General features: G+C 39.8%; 2 protein-coding genes across 3 annotated transcripts in view; one reads left to right on the top strand and one right to left on the bottom strand.

Moving 5' to 3' along the window:
* Window positions 1–872: 872 nt before the first annotated feature.
* The window catches only part of LOC147336412 (protein TANC1-like), a 36962-nt gene continuing 20343 nt past the window's right edge, over window positions 873–17491 (bottom strand). For both annotated transcript variants that reach the window (XM_086287036.1, XM_086287037.1), the window contains exons 7-15: window positions 15964–16571; window positions 13768–13876; window positions 13408–13530; window positions 11965–12201; window positions 6104–6289; window positions 5390–5468; window positions 2848–2962; window positions 1175–1345; window positions 873–1010 (exon numbers count right to left, since the gene is read on the bottom strand). In XM_086287036.1, the coding sequence (XP_086143162.1) occupies window positions 1279–1345; window positions 2848–2962; window positions 5390–5468; window positions 6104–6289; window positions 11965–12201; window positions 13408–13530; window positions 13768–13876; window positions 15964–16571 (1524 nt within the window). In that variant the 3' untranslated portion in view covers window positions 873–1010; window positions 1175–1278. The remainder of the gene's footprint in view (window positions 1011–1174; window positions 1346–2847; window positions 2963–5389; window positions 5469–6103; window positions 6290–11964; window positions 12202–13407; window positions 13531–13767; window positions 13877–15963; window positions 16572–17491) is intronic.
* Window positions 7704–9365, top strand: LOC147336413 (uncharacterized). The gene has a single exon (XM_086287070.1). It carries the CDS (start codon window positions 7857–7859, stop codon window positions 9072–9074), a length of 1218 nt encoding a protein of 405 aa, XP_086143196.1. The 5' UTR covers window positions 7704–7856; the 3' UTR covers window positions 9075–9365.

Genomic DNA, 17491 nt, shown 5'->3' with positions numbered 1-17491 from the left:
GCTTTAACAGCTTCACGTGTGGAATTTTAAAGACACTCTGAGACAATATCTGTAGATCATGTTGTTGTGTTACAAGTCAATATAGAATCAGAGCAATGTTTTAACTTCTTTTGCTGAAATAATCTACCAGTGTTAAAAAGTGACATGCCAGTTGCTCTGATGTCCGCTGATCAAACAGTGTATAAAAAGTATAAAAAGTAGACGTGTGTTTTGACAGGTTAGAACGTTAAAGCTTACCAACACTAATTGTGCCTGTCCAGTAAATAATAGAACTATTTCTGAATGAAATAAGCCTGTTGTTGGGCAGCATCTTTCATTCTTTCACTATTAAGAGTTTAAAACTAAAGACGACTTGAATAATTTTGACTCACATAATGAAAAGAGAGGTTTGTTTTACTTACCCTGAAGGCTCTGAGGACTGCTAATGGGTCATCAGTTGTGAGTCTCTGCAGGAGTGCTGGCCAGCAGCGATGAGCCATAGGCAGCAGTTCATTTTCCCTCTCACTCAGCACCTGAACGCACAACTCCAGCACGTCTAGTACCTAAAGACAAAGACGCACAACACACCTAACAATTATCTCTGTTTTGATCCTGATTATATGTGAGCTGAAACTAATTACTGAGGTCTTCATTGAGAGCCCAAACTCCTGAGCAGGCACGACTTCAGCACAGACTTATTTCTGTTTCACTCCTGGACCAGACTGAATGTTTTTCCTTGATGAGCATTACACCACTGAACAGTCATCCACACAGTTCTGACAGGATGAATTGTACCAACGCTGGCGGTCCTACCTTCACAAGAATGATTATTTTTGTTATTAGTCCAACAGTTGACTCTACGTAAAACTACTGATACAGTACCTTGAGTCGGAGCCTGAGGCTGGGATCAGACAGCAGATGAATGCAGCGCTCCATAACATCCTTAGTGATGCTGAGGTGGGAGGGAAGCTCTGCTTTCACATCAGGACTACCAGTATCTTCAACATCCTCACACTCAGTGGGAGGGACTTCTGCAATGGAGCACATGTACAGTTAGACTGCCAGTTTAGCAGTGAGGTTCGGATTTCTATGACTCTTAATTACAATGATCCATCTCCTCTACACTCTGAATCTAAAATAATCACCACTACAACCTATAGCTTATATTCCACTGGCCCTTAGACAGACCTATTACCTTGGTCTTCAGTGTTATAATCATCCTCTATTCCAATGCCCTCTGCCAGTTCTTTCTGTTTGCGGTAATTCAGCAGGAATTGGCGAATGCTGAGGTCTTCCTGGTCACTGGAGCTCTACCTGGAGCTGACAGACATACTGGTCCTGCAACAATTGGAAGGAAACCACCTCGCTAAAGGAAAAAAAAGACAACAATATCAAAATAGGTTTGATTACAATAAAATAAGTCAGTTAATCAAAATCAGTGTGACAGAGATGCTGATGTTTTTGAAAAGAGCCCATTAGTGACATTTAATTCCATATTTTTACCGTGACGGCTTGTAAAACTGCAAAAACTGCAAACACCTATAGTGCCGCTGTCTAAATATTATTATGAATATGAATTCTATAACAGAAAACGACTGAGCATTTAAACCATCATGATGTATTAAATGTTTCCAAAGATACTGATAATTTGATAACAAGAAAAGTTAGTTCTCCTCAAAATGCGCCTGACTAAAAGTGGGATCAACCAGTACATATAATATTCATCCTGCTACATTTAGAAAGTGGCAACAACAGTAAACATGAGTAACTCCACCGTGTGTCTATCCGGTCTTTAAGTGATGACGTGATCAATCCTACTTCTGGGCCCAAACTACTCTGCGTTTAATAAGGCTGTTGTGTTTTTAACATGTTTTAATGCTTTGTAACTTGTTCTATTTAATCTCAACAAGCCCCTTACAAAAAGTAAGCGATCACTGTCGGCCTCTCTCAGTTTTTATTACAACTATTCATTTTAAAGCTCAGTTTTTAAAACCTTACCATGTAACTACAGCCCAGGCAATGCAGCAGCACATTAATGACTAACCTGTATGTGGATGGATTATCTCAGTTGTTCTCTTGACTGAAGTTTGGTCCGTTTACAGCATCCTGCCATGCCACTGCATTTGTCCCTAACCATCGGGAACCCTCACCTTAACTCTTATCCAGTGGAAAAAAGTTCCCCTTCATCACTGTGTTAATGTTATGCTAACATAGCTGTTTCGCTAGTCACATAGCACATCACTATATACCAGCTAGCCAAACTTCAGTAACCCTACAAACATCACTGCTGCTTACTTTCCTGTCTTCATGTATGTCAGAAGTGATAGCAGAGCTGTGCCTTTTAATTTGTTTTAGAAATCCCTCAGTCAGAACCTGGTATATTATATTTAGACGGAAACTAGTGAGCTAACTCTCTGCTAACTTCTAACTTCAGACAGATTTTTAACTCTCAGTGATCATTTGACTTTGGGACCTGCAGTGTAGTTTGGGTCCAGACACGCTAATGACCAGACTTAAAGACCAAATTTCGGGTCACTTTTGCTGGTCCCAAGCCCCAATAAAGAAGCTAGCTTGAAGCTTGACATAAAAAACAATAATTGCTAAGAAAAGTGTAATTTGTAGTTCTAAATATATTCTAAATGCATTTAGATCGTTTTTACTCACTTTATGTCTCTTCCACGATGTTACGTCTCTCTCCTATGTTGGTTACAATTACATAAGCACTTAGCAGGACAGTGGAAAAACCCAGGGCCACAGTGATACTGAGAATTCCACGGTGTTCACTGTCTTCAGCAACCTTACGAGGGCCGGTTGAACGGCTACAGTCTTATCATACACGTGCAGTGTTCCTACAAGCCATAAGGTTACCTTGAGTGAGGAAGATGATGATTGAATGTCCGTCTGAGTCCATAGGTTGAGGTGCAAGCACATTTCTCCCATTCTCCACAGAGGGCAGTGGCGCATAGGTGTGACGTCACTAACACTTTAAAAGATAGAGTTTGCACAGATGTACAATCAAATCTTCTTCTATTTAAACACAAGAGACAGCAGGTCTATTTGCAGTGAGATGTAATACTCCGATGAATTTTAAACACGCTATAACATTTCACACATCGTTATGAGAGGAGCGTTTCTGAGGCAACGACAAAAGGCTGGTTTTCAAGGGGATATTTCTGAATTTTCTTTTTCGCTTTCCATCTTCTCTGCATCACAGCACAACAATTGGATTAATAAACCTGCAGCTGAATAGCAGCAAAGGGATTTCAAATATTGCTTCATCGCTAATAATTTCTGGTGTTTGTATCTAGTCATTTCTAGACAGTGCAGCCACTCCACCACTAAATATTCAATTTATGTCTGCAGCAAAATTCCAGCTTTTTTTATTCATTTTTTCCCCCCCAAGCATGACTGAGTGCAGACAAATCTACATTGTGGTCATAACTGTGTTTACTGTTGTTTACTGATTTAATCCCCTTGAATACAGATGAGCCAGGATCACAGTTTTAATGAGTGCCAGGTGGGTGCAAAAATATGTTAATTCAAGGTCATGTCAAGGGGTTAAGACTCACTGTGTTTCAGGTCAGCGGAGCCACAGCTCTGACTACTGCCACCTGTGACCCACTATGTTATTACTTTAGAAGGAAGAGGTGAGGTGATAGCAATGATTAAACATCCACTTTGTTAAAAAGAGCTGAAAGTCAAATACTGGAAAGCCACGTGTACTATTGGATTTTACTTTGCTCCAAGCAGATCTAATCTATATTTCAGAGGGAAAGATCTTTGTCCCAGGCCAGCACTGCAAAATCATCTGAAGCAGTCATTTAACAGAGAACAAGCAGCAGTTAGCCACACTTTGGACAACCTCTCCACTAAGAAGCTGACCTACATTCTTAAAGCAGCCAACTTTGAATGCTAAATCCTGCTGGGTTAGAGTTGAGAGACACACAAAGAGAATTCTTCTTTATACATATTCTACTATGACTGCAGCGACAACTAATACTGTTGTCTAATGCTATCTGGACACTTGACTCTCAGGGCAGATGTTCATAATGATGATGACAAAAATGTGGCCAATGTTTTAACACAACCTGCACTAATGATTGTGAGGAATATTGAAGCTCTAACACCACATGTGTCTCATTCTTACATAATGCATCACAAGTATTACTAGGATCAATGAAAAATAAAGCATAGCTGTGCTTTTTAACCATCTGTATTGAACATCTGGATCTCTGCACTGTGACATAAAATAGAAATCTTATGTAGTACATAAAATTTTTCCCTTTCTCCATCACAGATTATAGACATTCGAAAAACGTCAAACACTTAAAAACTGAAGACAATCTGTTTCGTCTCCTATTTTAAAAATGGCGTCAGGTGGTTGCTGTCAGTGCCTCTGTCAGTGCGCCCCAGGGTGGCTGTGGCTACAATGTAGCTTGCCATCACCAGTGTGTGAATGTGTGGATGACTGGATATGTAAAGCGCTTTGGGGTCCTTAAGGACTAGTAAAGCGCTATATAAATACAGGCCATTTACCATGCTGTGCACGTGATGAAATTGTATGTTTAATGATTTTTTTCCCTGCCATTATTCAGATTGAAGACTCGTGGAACACAAGTAATAACATGATTAAGTACCCACTCTAATGCGATTACTGAGTTCAGCAAAAGTAATGAGTTACCGTTAAAATACTGCATTAAAGACAAAGTAGTAATGCTTTGATGGCTAAAAATTATGATGCATGAACGCTTCCCGGCCAATGCAGCCTTGCAGTCTGCTGTATCATTTCTGTCAGACAACCTTCAAGTAACCCGTCTTAAATCTGACAGCCACCTTCTGCTTTTCCGACTTCATGCCGTTTCCTGCAGCACCACATGGCTTTTTGCTTTGACTCCTCAATCACTTTCAAATGAAAACAAACTGTCCCACAGAGGGAAGGACAAACTTTTAAAAAGTCCAAAATAATCCTTTCAGGGAAAACAAAACAGGAACTACTACTCATTCTAAATCTGAGTGGGACTAGCAGCGTATAAAACCAACTGTGGAGTCGACGCTGTTGTTTTAACATAAAGCACCGAGGCAATACTGTTCCTAAAATTCAGTGGGACAATTTTTCTAAAAAAAAAGGAAAATACTGTGTGGACTGAATTCCAAGCAGAAAGCTACACGACAAGAGTAAGAAATGCTTTTACCAGAAAGTACAGCACAGGAGGACTTACAACAGCCATTAAAATGCACCCACATTTGGGTTGAGCGACCTCTGCATCAAACAGAGAGCATTACTGTGGAGAGCACAGATACAGGACTTTCCACTGCAGCATTCAATTACAGCAGTGTGGTTCAGAATGCAAAAACAGCTGGTGATAGTACAAAAGAGCCGTGTAATGCAAAAAAATTGATGAGAACATACCTGTCTCTCCCCACAGTGTGTCATGACTATCAATTTGCACAGCGTGCTCATTATTCAACGCCAGCAAGCCTCTCACAACCTGCCAAAAAGAAACTTAGATTAATGACATGCTGTTTCAGCAGAAAAAAAAAAAAAATCAAATAAACCTTTGAGAGGTTACAGTATACAAAATGCTAATCTTAAAAAACATTAACAAAAACGCGCATTCAAATAGTTGAACTTTAAAAGGGTCTTTTCTGCATGCAGGTTGACTTCACTTGGCCCAGTTATGTTATTCTAATCCAGGCCTTGGGAGCCAATTCCAGCTAACGAGGGAGCCAAACTAAACCTTGAGTCTACGTCTCACCGGGGCAGCTGAAGGCGCTGCACTGTTATCGATTGTGAATCTACATGCAATTCTGAACAGTACTTCTGGCTTTGAGTCATATTCACAGAGAACGCTGTGTGCTCATTTTTATTTTATATATCTATAGTTCCTTCTGATCTTTAAAAAAAAATAAATCTGAAATTCTTTGTGAAGGCTGTTGTGAAACCATGTAAGAAAGAAAAGGTCTTGTCTCACTATTAAAACTGGAAAAACCAGGATCCTGTGTGGCTTAAAGTATGTTTTTTGTACATCCATGTTTTCTTTCTTTTGTAGCGAGAAACAGTACAAAAAAAAGGGCATTTATGTCTATGGATCTGGTAAAATACATGCATGTGTGTCAGTCAGACCTGTGTGTGCCCCATGCTCGAGGCTGCAATCAAAGCCTGCTGCAGAGCTTTGCTCTTCAGAGAGCAGTCCTGCTGCTGCCCCTCAGCACTCCATTCTAGCTCCAGCAGGTACTGGATAATCTCAAGGTGTCCTCGTAGGGCAGCATGGACCAGAGCACACTGGCCACTCTTATCTACATGATCAACCTGGCAAAAAGAAGATTCTTGGTTTTAATAAACAGAAACAGCAAAAACCTGTGAGGTAAATGTACCGTATGCATGGTTCAGACGCATTTTTCAAATTTAAGTAATTTTTACGCACTTTCAAAGTCCATTATCAAGCTTTTCCAGTACATTACCAAAAAAAGAATGAATGTTTCAATTTGCATTACCTCAATAAGACCATGTAAAAATTGAAACAAATCATCTTAGGTCGACTTAAAAGTCCTTTGTTCTCCTTTTGTTAAAACAGAGAAAAATGCACCACACGAAAACACTGAAAAAGGAAATGGTTGATTTATATGCATATAGTGTACAAACTCAAAACACATATTTCTCTTAAAACAGAAAGATGTGCAAATGTGAACAAATCAACTTAAAGATATTCATCTCCACTTGACAAAAAACAACAACCACACAAAACAAGAAAACTGCACAAATTAATAAGTCTTTAATCATTAATAATAATTAATAATTTTTGTGACACAAAAATAGGAGACAGATGTTTGTTATTTTAACTAGTTAAGCACACATGCCCAGAGAAATGGGGGGAAAAGAGAGGAGACCACGTTTAATCGATTATAACACGAGGTCAGAAATATAAGTGCTGACATGAGTAGTGTCCACAGAAACCTCTGAATCTCAGCTAAAAACTCATGTAAACCATGTCTACAAACACCAAACAAAGCAAAGACACCAGACAGTTAAAAGAGCAGTTACTGCACCATGAATCTGTGGACAGGTAATATCCCTATTTTGATTTATGATTTTCTGGAGTTAAATGTGAACCAAAGCATATTTTCAAACGTGTTATATGCTATAAAATACTTTTAAAAATTAGGTGAGGGAAATAAAAAATCATTTTTTCTATGTTTGAGTCACAGTAACTTTGACATAGTAACATCTGCAGTAATATTTACAGCTCTGATGACATCTCACCAGTGTTAGCTTTATTTTGACACCAAGACTGTTTACACAGAGTTTGTAATTGCAGAGAAATACATTTATTTTGGTCATTTCCTTTTCAAGCAGGAAGCTCACCCTTCTTGGTATACCCTTTAGATGAATACAGAGTTTTTAATTAAATACATATTCTTTAAATAATGTTCCCTTTTAGAAAAAGTAGGATAATTAAAAAAACAAAACATTTATTATAGCTCTGTCACGTAGAAAAAAACCTGTCTTTTTTCTGTGGTCTGTTATATAACATTAGGGGTGTTCGTGGCAATTAACTTTTTAATCGACTAAGCGGGTCAAGTAAGAAACACTTAAATATTAAGTTACATTTGAAAACTGTTTAAAAAAAAACATATCCCCATTCCACATTCCAAAATGTCATGTGACAATCTGATTGGCTTAGGAGTGATGATGTCACAACGATGTCACAAGGATGTCACAAGGATGTCACAAGGATCCTTTGAAGTTTTTCTATAAATAGGGGTGAGAAACAGCAATTTTCAGTTCGTTTCTTCGCAGCCTTTGTGTTTGCAGCCTTCAAACGTTGACTACAGAAAAATTTGGAAACCTCTCAGAGTCATCGGATACAAACGCCAACATGTATCCAAGATTACGGCAACCGAGACAAAAAGATTTCGCCGCCTCTCCTTCCACGCGTGGCCGGCCAATTTCTCCAAATGGCCTCTTATCCATCCAAAGGGCATTACAGGAGAGTAGGAATGAAAACAACCATCTCCAGAACAAAATTCGACAAATTGAAGAAGAAAAACGTCACCTGGAGAAGAAGTGCTTACAGATGGAAGCACAAAACAAACACCTGGAAGAAACACTACAGCGCCAGCCCGACATCAACATTATTAATGAGGGCTGGGGGATCAAGTTTGCTCAAGCCAGAGAGCAGATTGTATCCCTCATCAAAGAAAACAAGAAAAAGAGCGCTGAAGTTAAAGAAATGTCCGAGCAGCTTCAAGGCAGGAAAGCCACGATTGATAAAATGGAGTGGGATCTGCAATACATGGACCAAATGAATCACCTGCTCCAAAGAAAGCTTGATGAAGCTGAAGAAAAAAATAAAGAAGTCCTCCAACAGAAGGAACAACAGGACACAAAGCAAAAAGACCTGCAGCGCGAGCTCCAAGGCATGCAGGAAAAGTACAGAATGGTGAAGGCAGAGTTGGAACAAACATTGGTCCAAAATAAAGACCTCCTTCAAGAGAAAGAGCAACAGAAAGAAAGACTGCCAGAAGAAAAGTGCATTATCAAGGACTTTGAGAGTAAAAATCAAAAGTTGCAAGGATTCTGTGATGAACTGAAGGTCAAAACAAGTGAGCTGGAGGGAGAAAAGGAAACACTAGAAAAACGATGCTCACACATGCAGAAAAAGATTGATCACATGGCCAAAAACAACTCAGAGCTCATTAAGGGGATATTGTTGGAATTCAACAACTTGAAGCGGGAAAACACAGAAATGCAGGCCCAAAAGCAAAAACAAGACAAAACGCATGAGGACCTGCAGTGTACGCTCCGCGATATCCAGAAAAGAAATGAGCAGCTAGAAGGCCTGCACAAAGAAGATCAAGTGAGAAATGCAGACCTGCAGAAGGCAAAGCTGACACAGGAGGCAACATCCAAAGACCTCAAAGAAAAGCTTGAAGAAACACGAGCAACATTAGAACAGGTGGAACAAACATGCAAGAAACTAGAGAGGCAAAACACAGAAACCATCGATGAGTTGAGAACCCTCATCCTGGACAAAAAGGCGCTCGTGGAAAAGTCCATGAAAAAGAAGAAAAGATTCTTCAGCTTTTTCCGGTAGAGGGACAATACTGCTTCTTCAACTGATGTAGCCTCGTCTTGCTCCACCTCTGTTCACCCCCCCAACCAGTCCCGGCAGTTGACTGCCCCCTCCTGAGCCTGGTTCTGCCGGAGGTTTCTGCCCGTTTAAAGGCAGTTTTTCCTCCCCACTGTCGCCTAGTGCTTGCTCAGAGGGGATTGTTGGGGTTTTCTCTCCTCTACCTTGTTTCGTTATTTACTTGTTAACTTTTTGCTCTTACCTCATTTAACCTTGTTTCGTTATTTACTTGTTAACTTTTTGCTCTTACCTCATTTAACCTTGTTTCTTTATTTACTTGTTAACTTTTTGCTCTTACCTCATTTAACCTTGTTTCGTTATTTACTTGTTAACTTTTTGCTCTTACCTCATTTAACCTTGTTTCTTTATTTACTTGTTAACTTTTTGCTCTTACCTCATTTAACCTTGTTTCGTTATTTACTTGTTAACTTTTTGCTCTTACTTCATTTAACCTTGTTTCGTTATTTACTTGTTAACTTTTTGCTCTTACCTCATTTAACCTTGTTTCGTTATTTACTTGTTAACTTTTTGCTCTTACTTCATTTAACCTTGTTTCTTTATTTACTTGTTAACTTTTTGCTCTTACCTCATTTAACCTTGTTTCGTTATTTACTTGTTAACTTTTTGCTCTTACTTCATTTAACCTTGTTTCGTTATTTACTTGTTAACTTTTTGCTCTTACCTCATTTAACCTTGTTTCGTTATTTACTTGTTAACTTTTTGCTCTTACCTCATTTAACCTTGTTTCGTTATTTACTTGTTAACTTTTTGCTCTTACTTCATTTAACCTTGTTTCGTTATTTACTTGTTAACTTTTTGCTCTTACTTCATTTAACCTTGTTTCGTTATTTACTTGTTAACTTTTTGCTCTTACTTCATTTAACCTTGTTTCGTTATTTACTTGCTTGTTTAACTTTTTTTTTCAACTTATCTAACAAAATAAAACAGTTGAATTTATCCTTTGAGTATTGTTCATCTAATCTTTACAGAGTTTTTCCAAAACACTTTCAAACATTCAGATCTGTCTTTCATTTTCTTCTTGAAACCTCATGAACGGTGAACTAAAAACTCTGGAACATGGTTTGAAACACTGAAATTGTTTCAGCTGAAACTGGCAAAGTCATACGTGCGTGTGTGAGTGTCACAGGTGATATGGTGTCACTAGTCCGGTCATCATGTTTAGGCTCATTCACTCCAGAATTATTTAGGCCAAATCTTTAAAACAGTGTCACTGCGCACACATTTCAATCACACAAACGCAGGATTAATTCTTTGCAGTATTTTATCTGTTTTATTATGAGAATGTCACGCCTGATCATTTGCACCCACAACATCAAAAATGGGGGCAAAAGAGAGGAGACCACGTTTAATCGATTATAACACGAGGTCAGAAATATAAGTGCTGACATGAGTAGTGTCCACAGAAACCTCTGAATCTCAGCTAAAAACTCATGTAAACCATGTCTACAAACACCAAACAAAGCAAAGACACCAGACAGTTAAAAGAGCAGTTACTGCACCATGAATCTGTGGACAGGTAATATCCCTATTTTGATTTATGATTTTCTGGAGTTAAATGTGAACCAAAGCATATTTTCAAACGTGTTATATGCTATAAAATACTTTTAAATATTAGGTGAGGGAAATAAAAAATCATTTTTTCTATGTTTGAGTCACAGTAACTTTTAAAGTGTTTGTGCTAATAACATCATGTACAGTAAGACAGGCATGGAGAACAGCACTGACTGGGAGAGCCTTTGAACAGATGACATTCAGTTCAATTCAACATATAAGACTTTAAGAATGAACAAGCATCTAAGTAAAATCTATTTATTTAGTCTATCATCTGTGATATTATTATGTATAATTATAATGTATTGTTCACCTCTCTTAAATAAACAGGCAGCCTTAATGTATGAAATATTCATTCATTAAAACACTAAAATTTGTCTGTTGTCTCAGTGGCTGATAGTGCCCACAGGCATCAATAGCTTGAAATAGCTTGAAGCTATTTATAATTTTTATGTTTAATGGGTGGGTGCTCACGATAAACAGATTTTGAATGAAAGCCCGGGAACTTCAGTACCACAAAAAGTGGCTATTCTCTGTGCCCATATGGATCAGTCCCTCTTATTACCATTATTCCCTTAAGCCTCAAGTTGGCTAGTTAAGTATCAGACTAACGTTTAAAGCTTTTACTTGAGTGAAGTAACTCACATTACTGCTACTGCTAAGTAATGTTAGCTATGTTTACAGCATATACCATAAATCACCATGCCATAACCAACTACTGTACTATCACACTCAGTGCATTTCTCCAGCACGTTTGATAGCTAGCAAAATAATAATCATAGTTTTAAAATTAGCATGTGTTATGTACACATACTCGAAAATTATTTACTAGGACTCACCTGTCATGTGACTCAGAGTGCAAATTCCACCAGTGTCGTTTTCCATCAAACACTCATTAAAACAGCAACGTCAAGTTAGTGCACTCATCCCCAGGGGGAGGGCGGGGTCACACATTGAAACAGACTGGCACGCAGAGGTGCAAGGCAGACCAGATGGAGAAATTTTGCTTTCACACTTTGTGACTCATTCAGTTATTTGTGGTGAATGAAATATGGTTTCAACCACGTTTAAGCACCACATCTAAAATTCAAGCACTATTCAAACCTTGAAAAGACAATATTTAAATTCAAGCCTTTTTTAATGATTTCAAGCACCCATACAAACCCTGCATATGAAAAAGCCAGAAATCCAGAAAGATGGCCAAATGAAACCAAATGTCTATGATCACAAGAAAACTACATCAGTAGAGTTGTCAAGTAGTCACAATATGAAAAGTCCTCACCTTAGCCTCCTTTTTACAGAGCAGCATGACTTGTCCCAAGTGTCCTGCAGCAGCTGAGAAGCAGAGGGGGCTCATGCCGTTTTCTGAAACAACATCCACGCTGGCGCCGAACTCGAGCAGCAGTGAGACAATTTCCTGGTGACCGAGGTGACACTGGACGCAAAGCACTGGTGCGTTGTTCAGGACTTCTGTGCGGTAATTCACGTTTGCCCCTCCCAGCATCAGGAGACGGCTTACCTGATCATACAAGCAAAAAAATAAATAAAAAAATGCAGAAAGCATTCACGTTTGAATATTTATTTCAAGGTCTTTGCAAAGAAGTGAATTTTTTATCACATGTACTTAAAGGTGAAAGAAATCTGAATTAAAAATAAATGTTATTCTCTTAAGAAGAGATGACTGTTTAACTATTTTACTCTTTATTGGCTAAATTATACACTTAAAAATGTGAACTACCACCCATGTTTGAGCAGCAGAATTGTTTCCATTACTCATTTTATGGCTCATACAGAGATCAAACTTCTTATTCTCATCTTCAGATTTTTCAGACGGCAAATGAAACGGCCACATTCTAGCGAATGCAATTATCAAGTGTGGTATTCGCTTTCATTACGAGTAAATCAATAATAAAGGCCTAGTCAAACAAAACCAAAGAGTGAAATGAGTGTTTGACGACAGGAGATGAAAGTGTGTGTTATTTTCTGGATCCTCTGTAGCATAATTAACCCCCCCACCCCTCCCCCAGAGGAGAGAATAAGGTCATTTTGTAAATGTCTGTTTGACTAATACTACACATTTATACAATAACTCACAAACAGACACCAGGTGATGGAACGCCCTCTGAAACAATAACACTAACGGCAAAGAAGTACGGAGGATCATTTTTCTTCGAGCCAGAATGCATCATGCTGGCAGAACAGCCTTTCCAGGAAAGGCCAAATGATTATCGCCCTTCGAAACACGACTGAAAAGCAGTACACAGGAAGTTGGCTCGTGCGCGAAGCTTATTAACATTTACCTGTCAAATTATAATTGGACACATTAACAATATAAAAGGACAGCGGTTATTAATAAAACATTCTCTGCGTGGAGCAACATTCGGGGATTAAAAGTGTAACTAAAATCTAAAGAAAGTTGCAGTTATTTCTGAGATGCATTTGCTTTAAAATGACCTAACCAGTGTATATGATTATATTACTCCAATGTAACAAAAGGGTTATGAAAATGCTGAAAATTGGATACATATACTGTGTGTTTAATATATAGTGTTTAAAGGTTTCCTATATCCCCTCAAGAAGCTTATACTTTGCATTTCAACAAAAGCAACCTGTTGCATTTAGGCATTTCAGGTTATCAATAATGTGTTTTTTTCATCGTTAGCTAATAAGCCGCTTGTTCTGCATTCAACAGACGCGCAGGAGCAAACCTGAAGCAAAGGCTTACCTTGACATTAGGTGTGTAGAGGTTCCTCAGGGAGGCCAGGGCTGCAGAAAGGCCGTCAGTGCTGCAGTTTATCCACAGAGCCTGAAGGACACTGGATGACACGCCTGTCTTCTTGCTCAGACCCTGCACGCACGCCAATGCATAAATGCATGAGTAAATACACAAACACACATATGTAAAAACCAGCAAATCTGAGGGGCATAAGCTGTCAATGTTGCTTTCCACATCCCACGGCTTATCCTCTGGTGAACCATTGTCACAGTGCATAAATCAAGAGAAAGTGAACACCAAGAAATTCCTGCAAGGGATGGATTTCAAATAAAGATGAATGCATAGACCACGTAGGTTCCACATCTATACCTTGAAGATGTGTGCTTTGAGTATGTGGTGTCCCAGCTCCATTGTCTGCTGCCGATTCAGTTTCCCCTCTTGGCGCGATAACATGAAAGCCATGAGAGCGTGACCGGTCCTGGGTTAGAAAACAAGGGAACAGATAGGATACTCAGTCGTCAACAGTAGGAATGATTGTTCCTCTGCTTCAAACGACATGAAAGTACTGATTCATTCTGCTGATGACGAGGAGCCTGGCACTGTCATGGAGAACTATTGTATTCTGGAGCTAGTGTGAATAAGCTAAAAATGTTTGGCAATGACCCTCTGAACAACAGGGGGGAAGAGTGTCACTGAGGCACTAATTAATGCAGAACTTCATTAAAAAGGCATGCATGATTGTGAATCCCTTTGATCTGGATAAAAATCCTCTCTAGTTGTGCCCAGGCACAAACAGAGAGGCAGTGCAGCAGGCTTTTGTCTCTCTGTGCATCTCCTGCGCCAGACTACAAGCCTTTGTTTTTTTAATGATGGAGCTGGAAGGCTGTGAATGACCAGAATACGAAGCTCAGCTCTCGTCCGTTTGGAGGCATCGCCGTGTGAGCAGAGGTGAGCAACAGGGAGGAAAAAAGTGACATCATTCAATTTATGAAGTGTGAATGACTGAAATCTCTCATTTGCGTGTGGCTCCAGCATTTCAATTAGGTAAGCACTGCAAGTACTGCTAAAAGAGATAAGCCTGCCTCGCATTGCAACATGCAATATCTGCAAAATGCATAGGTCAGTACCCCCCCTCCCTCACAAAAAGCACTATTTATTAAAACAGGGCAAATCAGTGTGAGGCTGCAAGACAACAAAAAAAAAAAGCACTGATCAGGAGTCAAAAGTTGTGCGGGTGATCTACTAACAAAGCACAAATTCATGAGCACAGACGCAGCAGTTCATTTTACCGATGACCAATGCAAGCTGCCAACAGCAGCGCAAATTAGTGGGTTGCAAACAAGCAGATGAGGGAGCGAGTAATCCACTAACAACGCTGGTGCGGCTTGTTATTTGAAATTTGACAATTATAATACGGTACCAGCACATGTGAACAATTCAGACCGGAGAGAGGCAGTGGAAGGAGAATCGATGTGTTTGATATGAGGGTGAAGTCTGCAGTCAGGCATCTGAACTCGGATGAATCCTGACAGCTCCAAAAGAGCACAGGATTTATCTGCAGAGGTGCTGCTTTATTACAAACAGCTTCACTGTATCAAAGGTGCATTCTGAGATGACCTTTTGAATGTGCTGTACGTCGCAAACAGGCCTTGTGCTAATGAATTTAGTGCTGTGATGTGTCTGTAAATGCTCACATCATCACATCACTTCACACTCAATTTTTTTTCTGCATGCCGTGTGTATTTTTTCCGAGACAAAGGAAAGACTTTGGCATGCAACAAGCTGACACCAACAAACAGGACTTCAGGGAGTCTAATGTTTCTGCAAAATCTCAAATTACATTCAGTGAAGCCTGAATGTCATTGTTGCAAGATTCGAGCATTAATCTAACATGCTTCACTTCCACAGCTGTATTCTCACATTCTCACAAATGTTATGCAATGGAGTCATTATGCAAGAGAAGACGACTCGAAGAAGTGAAACAGCCTGCTTGAAATCTGATCTATGATGTTGCAGGGCTGCGTATGCAAACTGCTGACTAAAGGGGTTTATTTACAAATGGAAGCTTTGGTGCAGTCTGCAGTGTTTATTATGGACCGATTTCTGCGCAGATATGTGAAGAAAGACACTGAATTACTGCCTCTAATACATCCAGAGCCAGCTATTCTCCCCTTCTGCAGACATATCCCACGTTAAATTCTGCTCTCCTGCATTAAAATTGAGGACCGGAAATAAGCAGGACACTGCTTTAAACATTTTAGGTAAGAACTTTGTGACAACCGACAGGATGGACACCAAATTTAGGCATGATTAAAGCTGTCAGAGACCTAAAACAACTAATTCAGAAGCACTCTGAGATGCAAAACTTCATTCACATGAAGACACGTTTATCATATTATTCTGCAGCATTAGTTGTACTTTTCTTACTGTCCTACATGCCTATTTGTGCAATTCAAGAACCTTTTCTAAATGCATTACTGAAACATACGCAAACTCTAAATGCATTACAGAAGCCTGCAAACCAAATTGAGAGCTGCGAAGTTATTGCATTAGCAGAAAACTGACCTGGGGTCACAAAGGAAGTCCGTACTCTCTCCATCAGCTCTCCACACCAGCCACTCTCTGAAGGAAGGGTGACAAAACATGCGCGTCTTGTCCCGCCGTTTGATGAGAAAGCACGAGAGCAGCTCCATGCGTTGCTGAAAGTCCTCCCATTGTAGCTCCCCCTGGACGAACCCCGCGTTGATGGCGTTGAACAGCTGCTCGTCAGTCAGGGGGTGCAGCGAGGCGAGCGATATGTTGAGGATCGGCAGTGAGCGCTCAAAGGCTGAATTGGTCATGAATTTCATGTTACACTGTAACTGGTACAGTTCTGCCAGTGAAACAGGCATGACTTTGTAACTGGCACTTTTGATCACGAGGTGGCCTCTTTCAAACAGATCCAGGGTGAGTTTGAGATACAGGTAGGACCCTTGGCTGCGGGAGATCAGGTGGCTACTTAGCTTGCCGACTGTGATAGGATCGGCCTTGCCGTTCAGGCTAATATTGTTCATGATGTCCTTGCTGCCGTTGATACGATACTGGATATATGCGTTGAGGTCATTGCTGATCTCTTTGTTGTCAGAAAAGTCATCCAGGGAGATTTTGGAGAAGGGCAGGAGGCTGGTGATCTCCTATTGAAGACAAGATAAAGACAGAGTGTGACATAAAAACATACATCTGAGCTTCAATGTACTATTAAAGTGTCAATGCATGAAAAAAAGTAATTTGGTGCAGTGTTTGCATTACAGACACAGCTGTATTACTCAATACCACAGCCAATAAATAAATAATTTAATTAATTAAAAGCAAAAATATTCTTTGCATCCTGAGCTGCCATTAAGAAAAACAAAATCTGCCTGTGTACGTGTATTATCAGAAGAGTTTCTTTGAGCAGTGGGGAAGCAAGCATGCTGAGCTATCAGGCCAAAGCAGACACTTGTTACTGTTCAAAATGTGGCTGTGAGGAAAACAGGAGTGGGGAAACTGAGTATTAAGAGGCAGGGGATGGATGGGATGGTAGCTAGCGGGCAAGCAGAGGTCTGAACTAGGGCTCACATTTCAATCTGTGTCCCAGGGGTTGGAGAAATCAATGCACCTTAATCCTCCAATCCTCTGCCTGTCTGAGGCTAGAGAAACATTGCCTCCGCAAGATAACATTTTTCCTCTCCCTCATCATGAGAAGGCAGCGCAAACAGACAAACACACACAAGCACATGTATGCACACGCTCAATAAAACATACCGAACACAATCCACAAGATTGGGGGGAGGGGGTGCAAACAACACCTCAGAGATTGTCCAGATATTAGTCTAGCAGGCAAGGGCCAATATATCGAACCCTTCCTCCGAGGTGAGATGCTATTTGTCTGTTCAAAGCACAAAACAATAGCGTGACAATTTCATCTCTATGCACAACTCTGATTCTGTCTGCAAATAAGAAACATTTCATGCCTTCATATTTTCTTGTCTTAACAATGCTATCTTGATTATTCTTCCATGATTCATTTTTGCTATGCCCCGAGTTAGTCGGGCAGTAAAGCAGATAAGCTTTA

Source organism: Aulonocara sp. 'chitande type north' Nkhata Bay, linkage group LG3 (genome assembly GCF_057382095.1).
Source record: "Aulonocara sp. 'chitande type north' Nkhata Bay isolate Kocher_YH1m ecotype deep benthic linkage group LG3, A_spYH_male_GT1.1, whole genome shotgun sequence".
Lineage (NCBI taxonomy): Eukaryota > Metazoa > Chordata > Actinopteri > Cichliformes > Cichlidae > Aulonocara > Aulonocara sp. 'chitande type north' Nkhata Bay.
Note: the sequence above shows the minus strand (reverse complement) of the source record. Positions and strands in the feature narration are given on the sequence as shown.

What these genes read in the sequence shown, in the direction of transcription:
- LOC147336413 (XM_086287070.1), top strand. Translation starts at nt 7,857, where the DNA reads ATGTATCCAAGATTACGGCAACCGAGACAAAAAGATTTCGCCGCCTCT.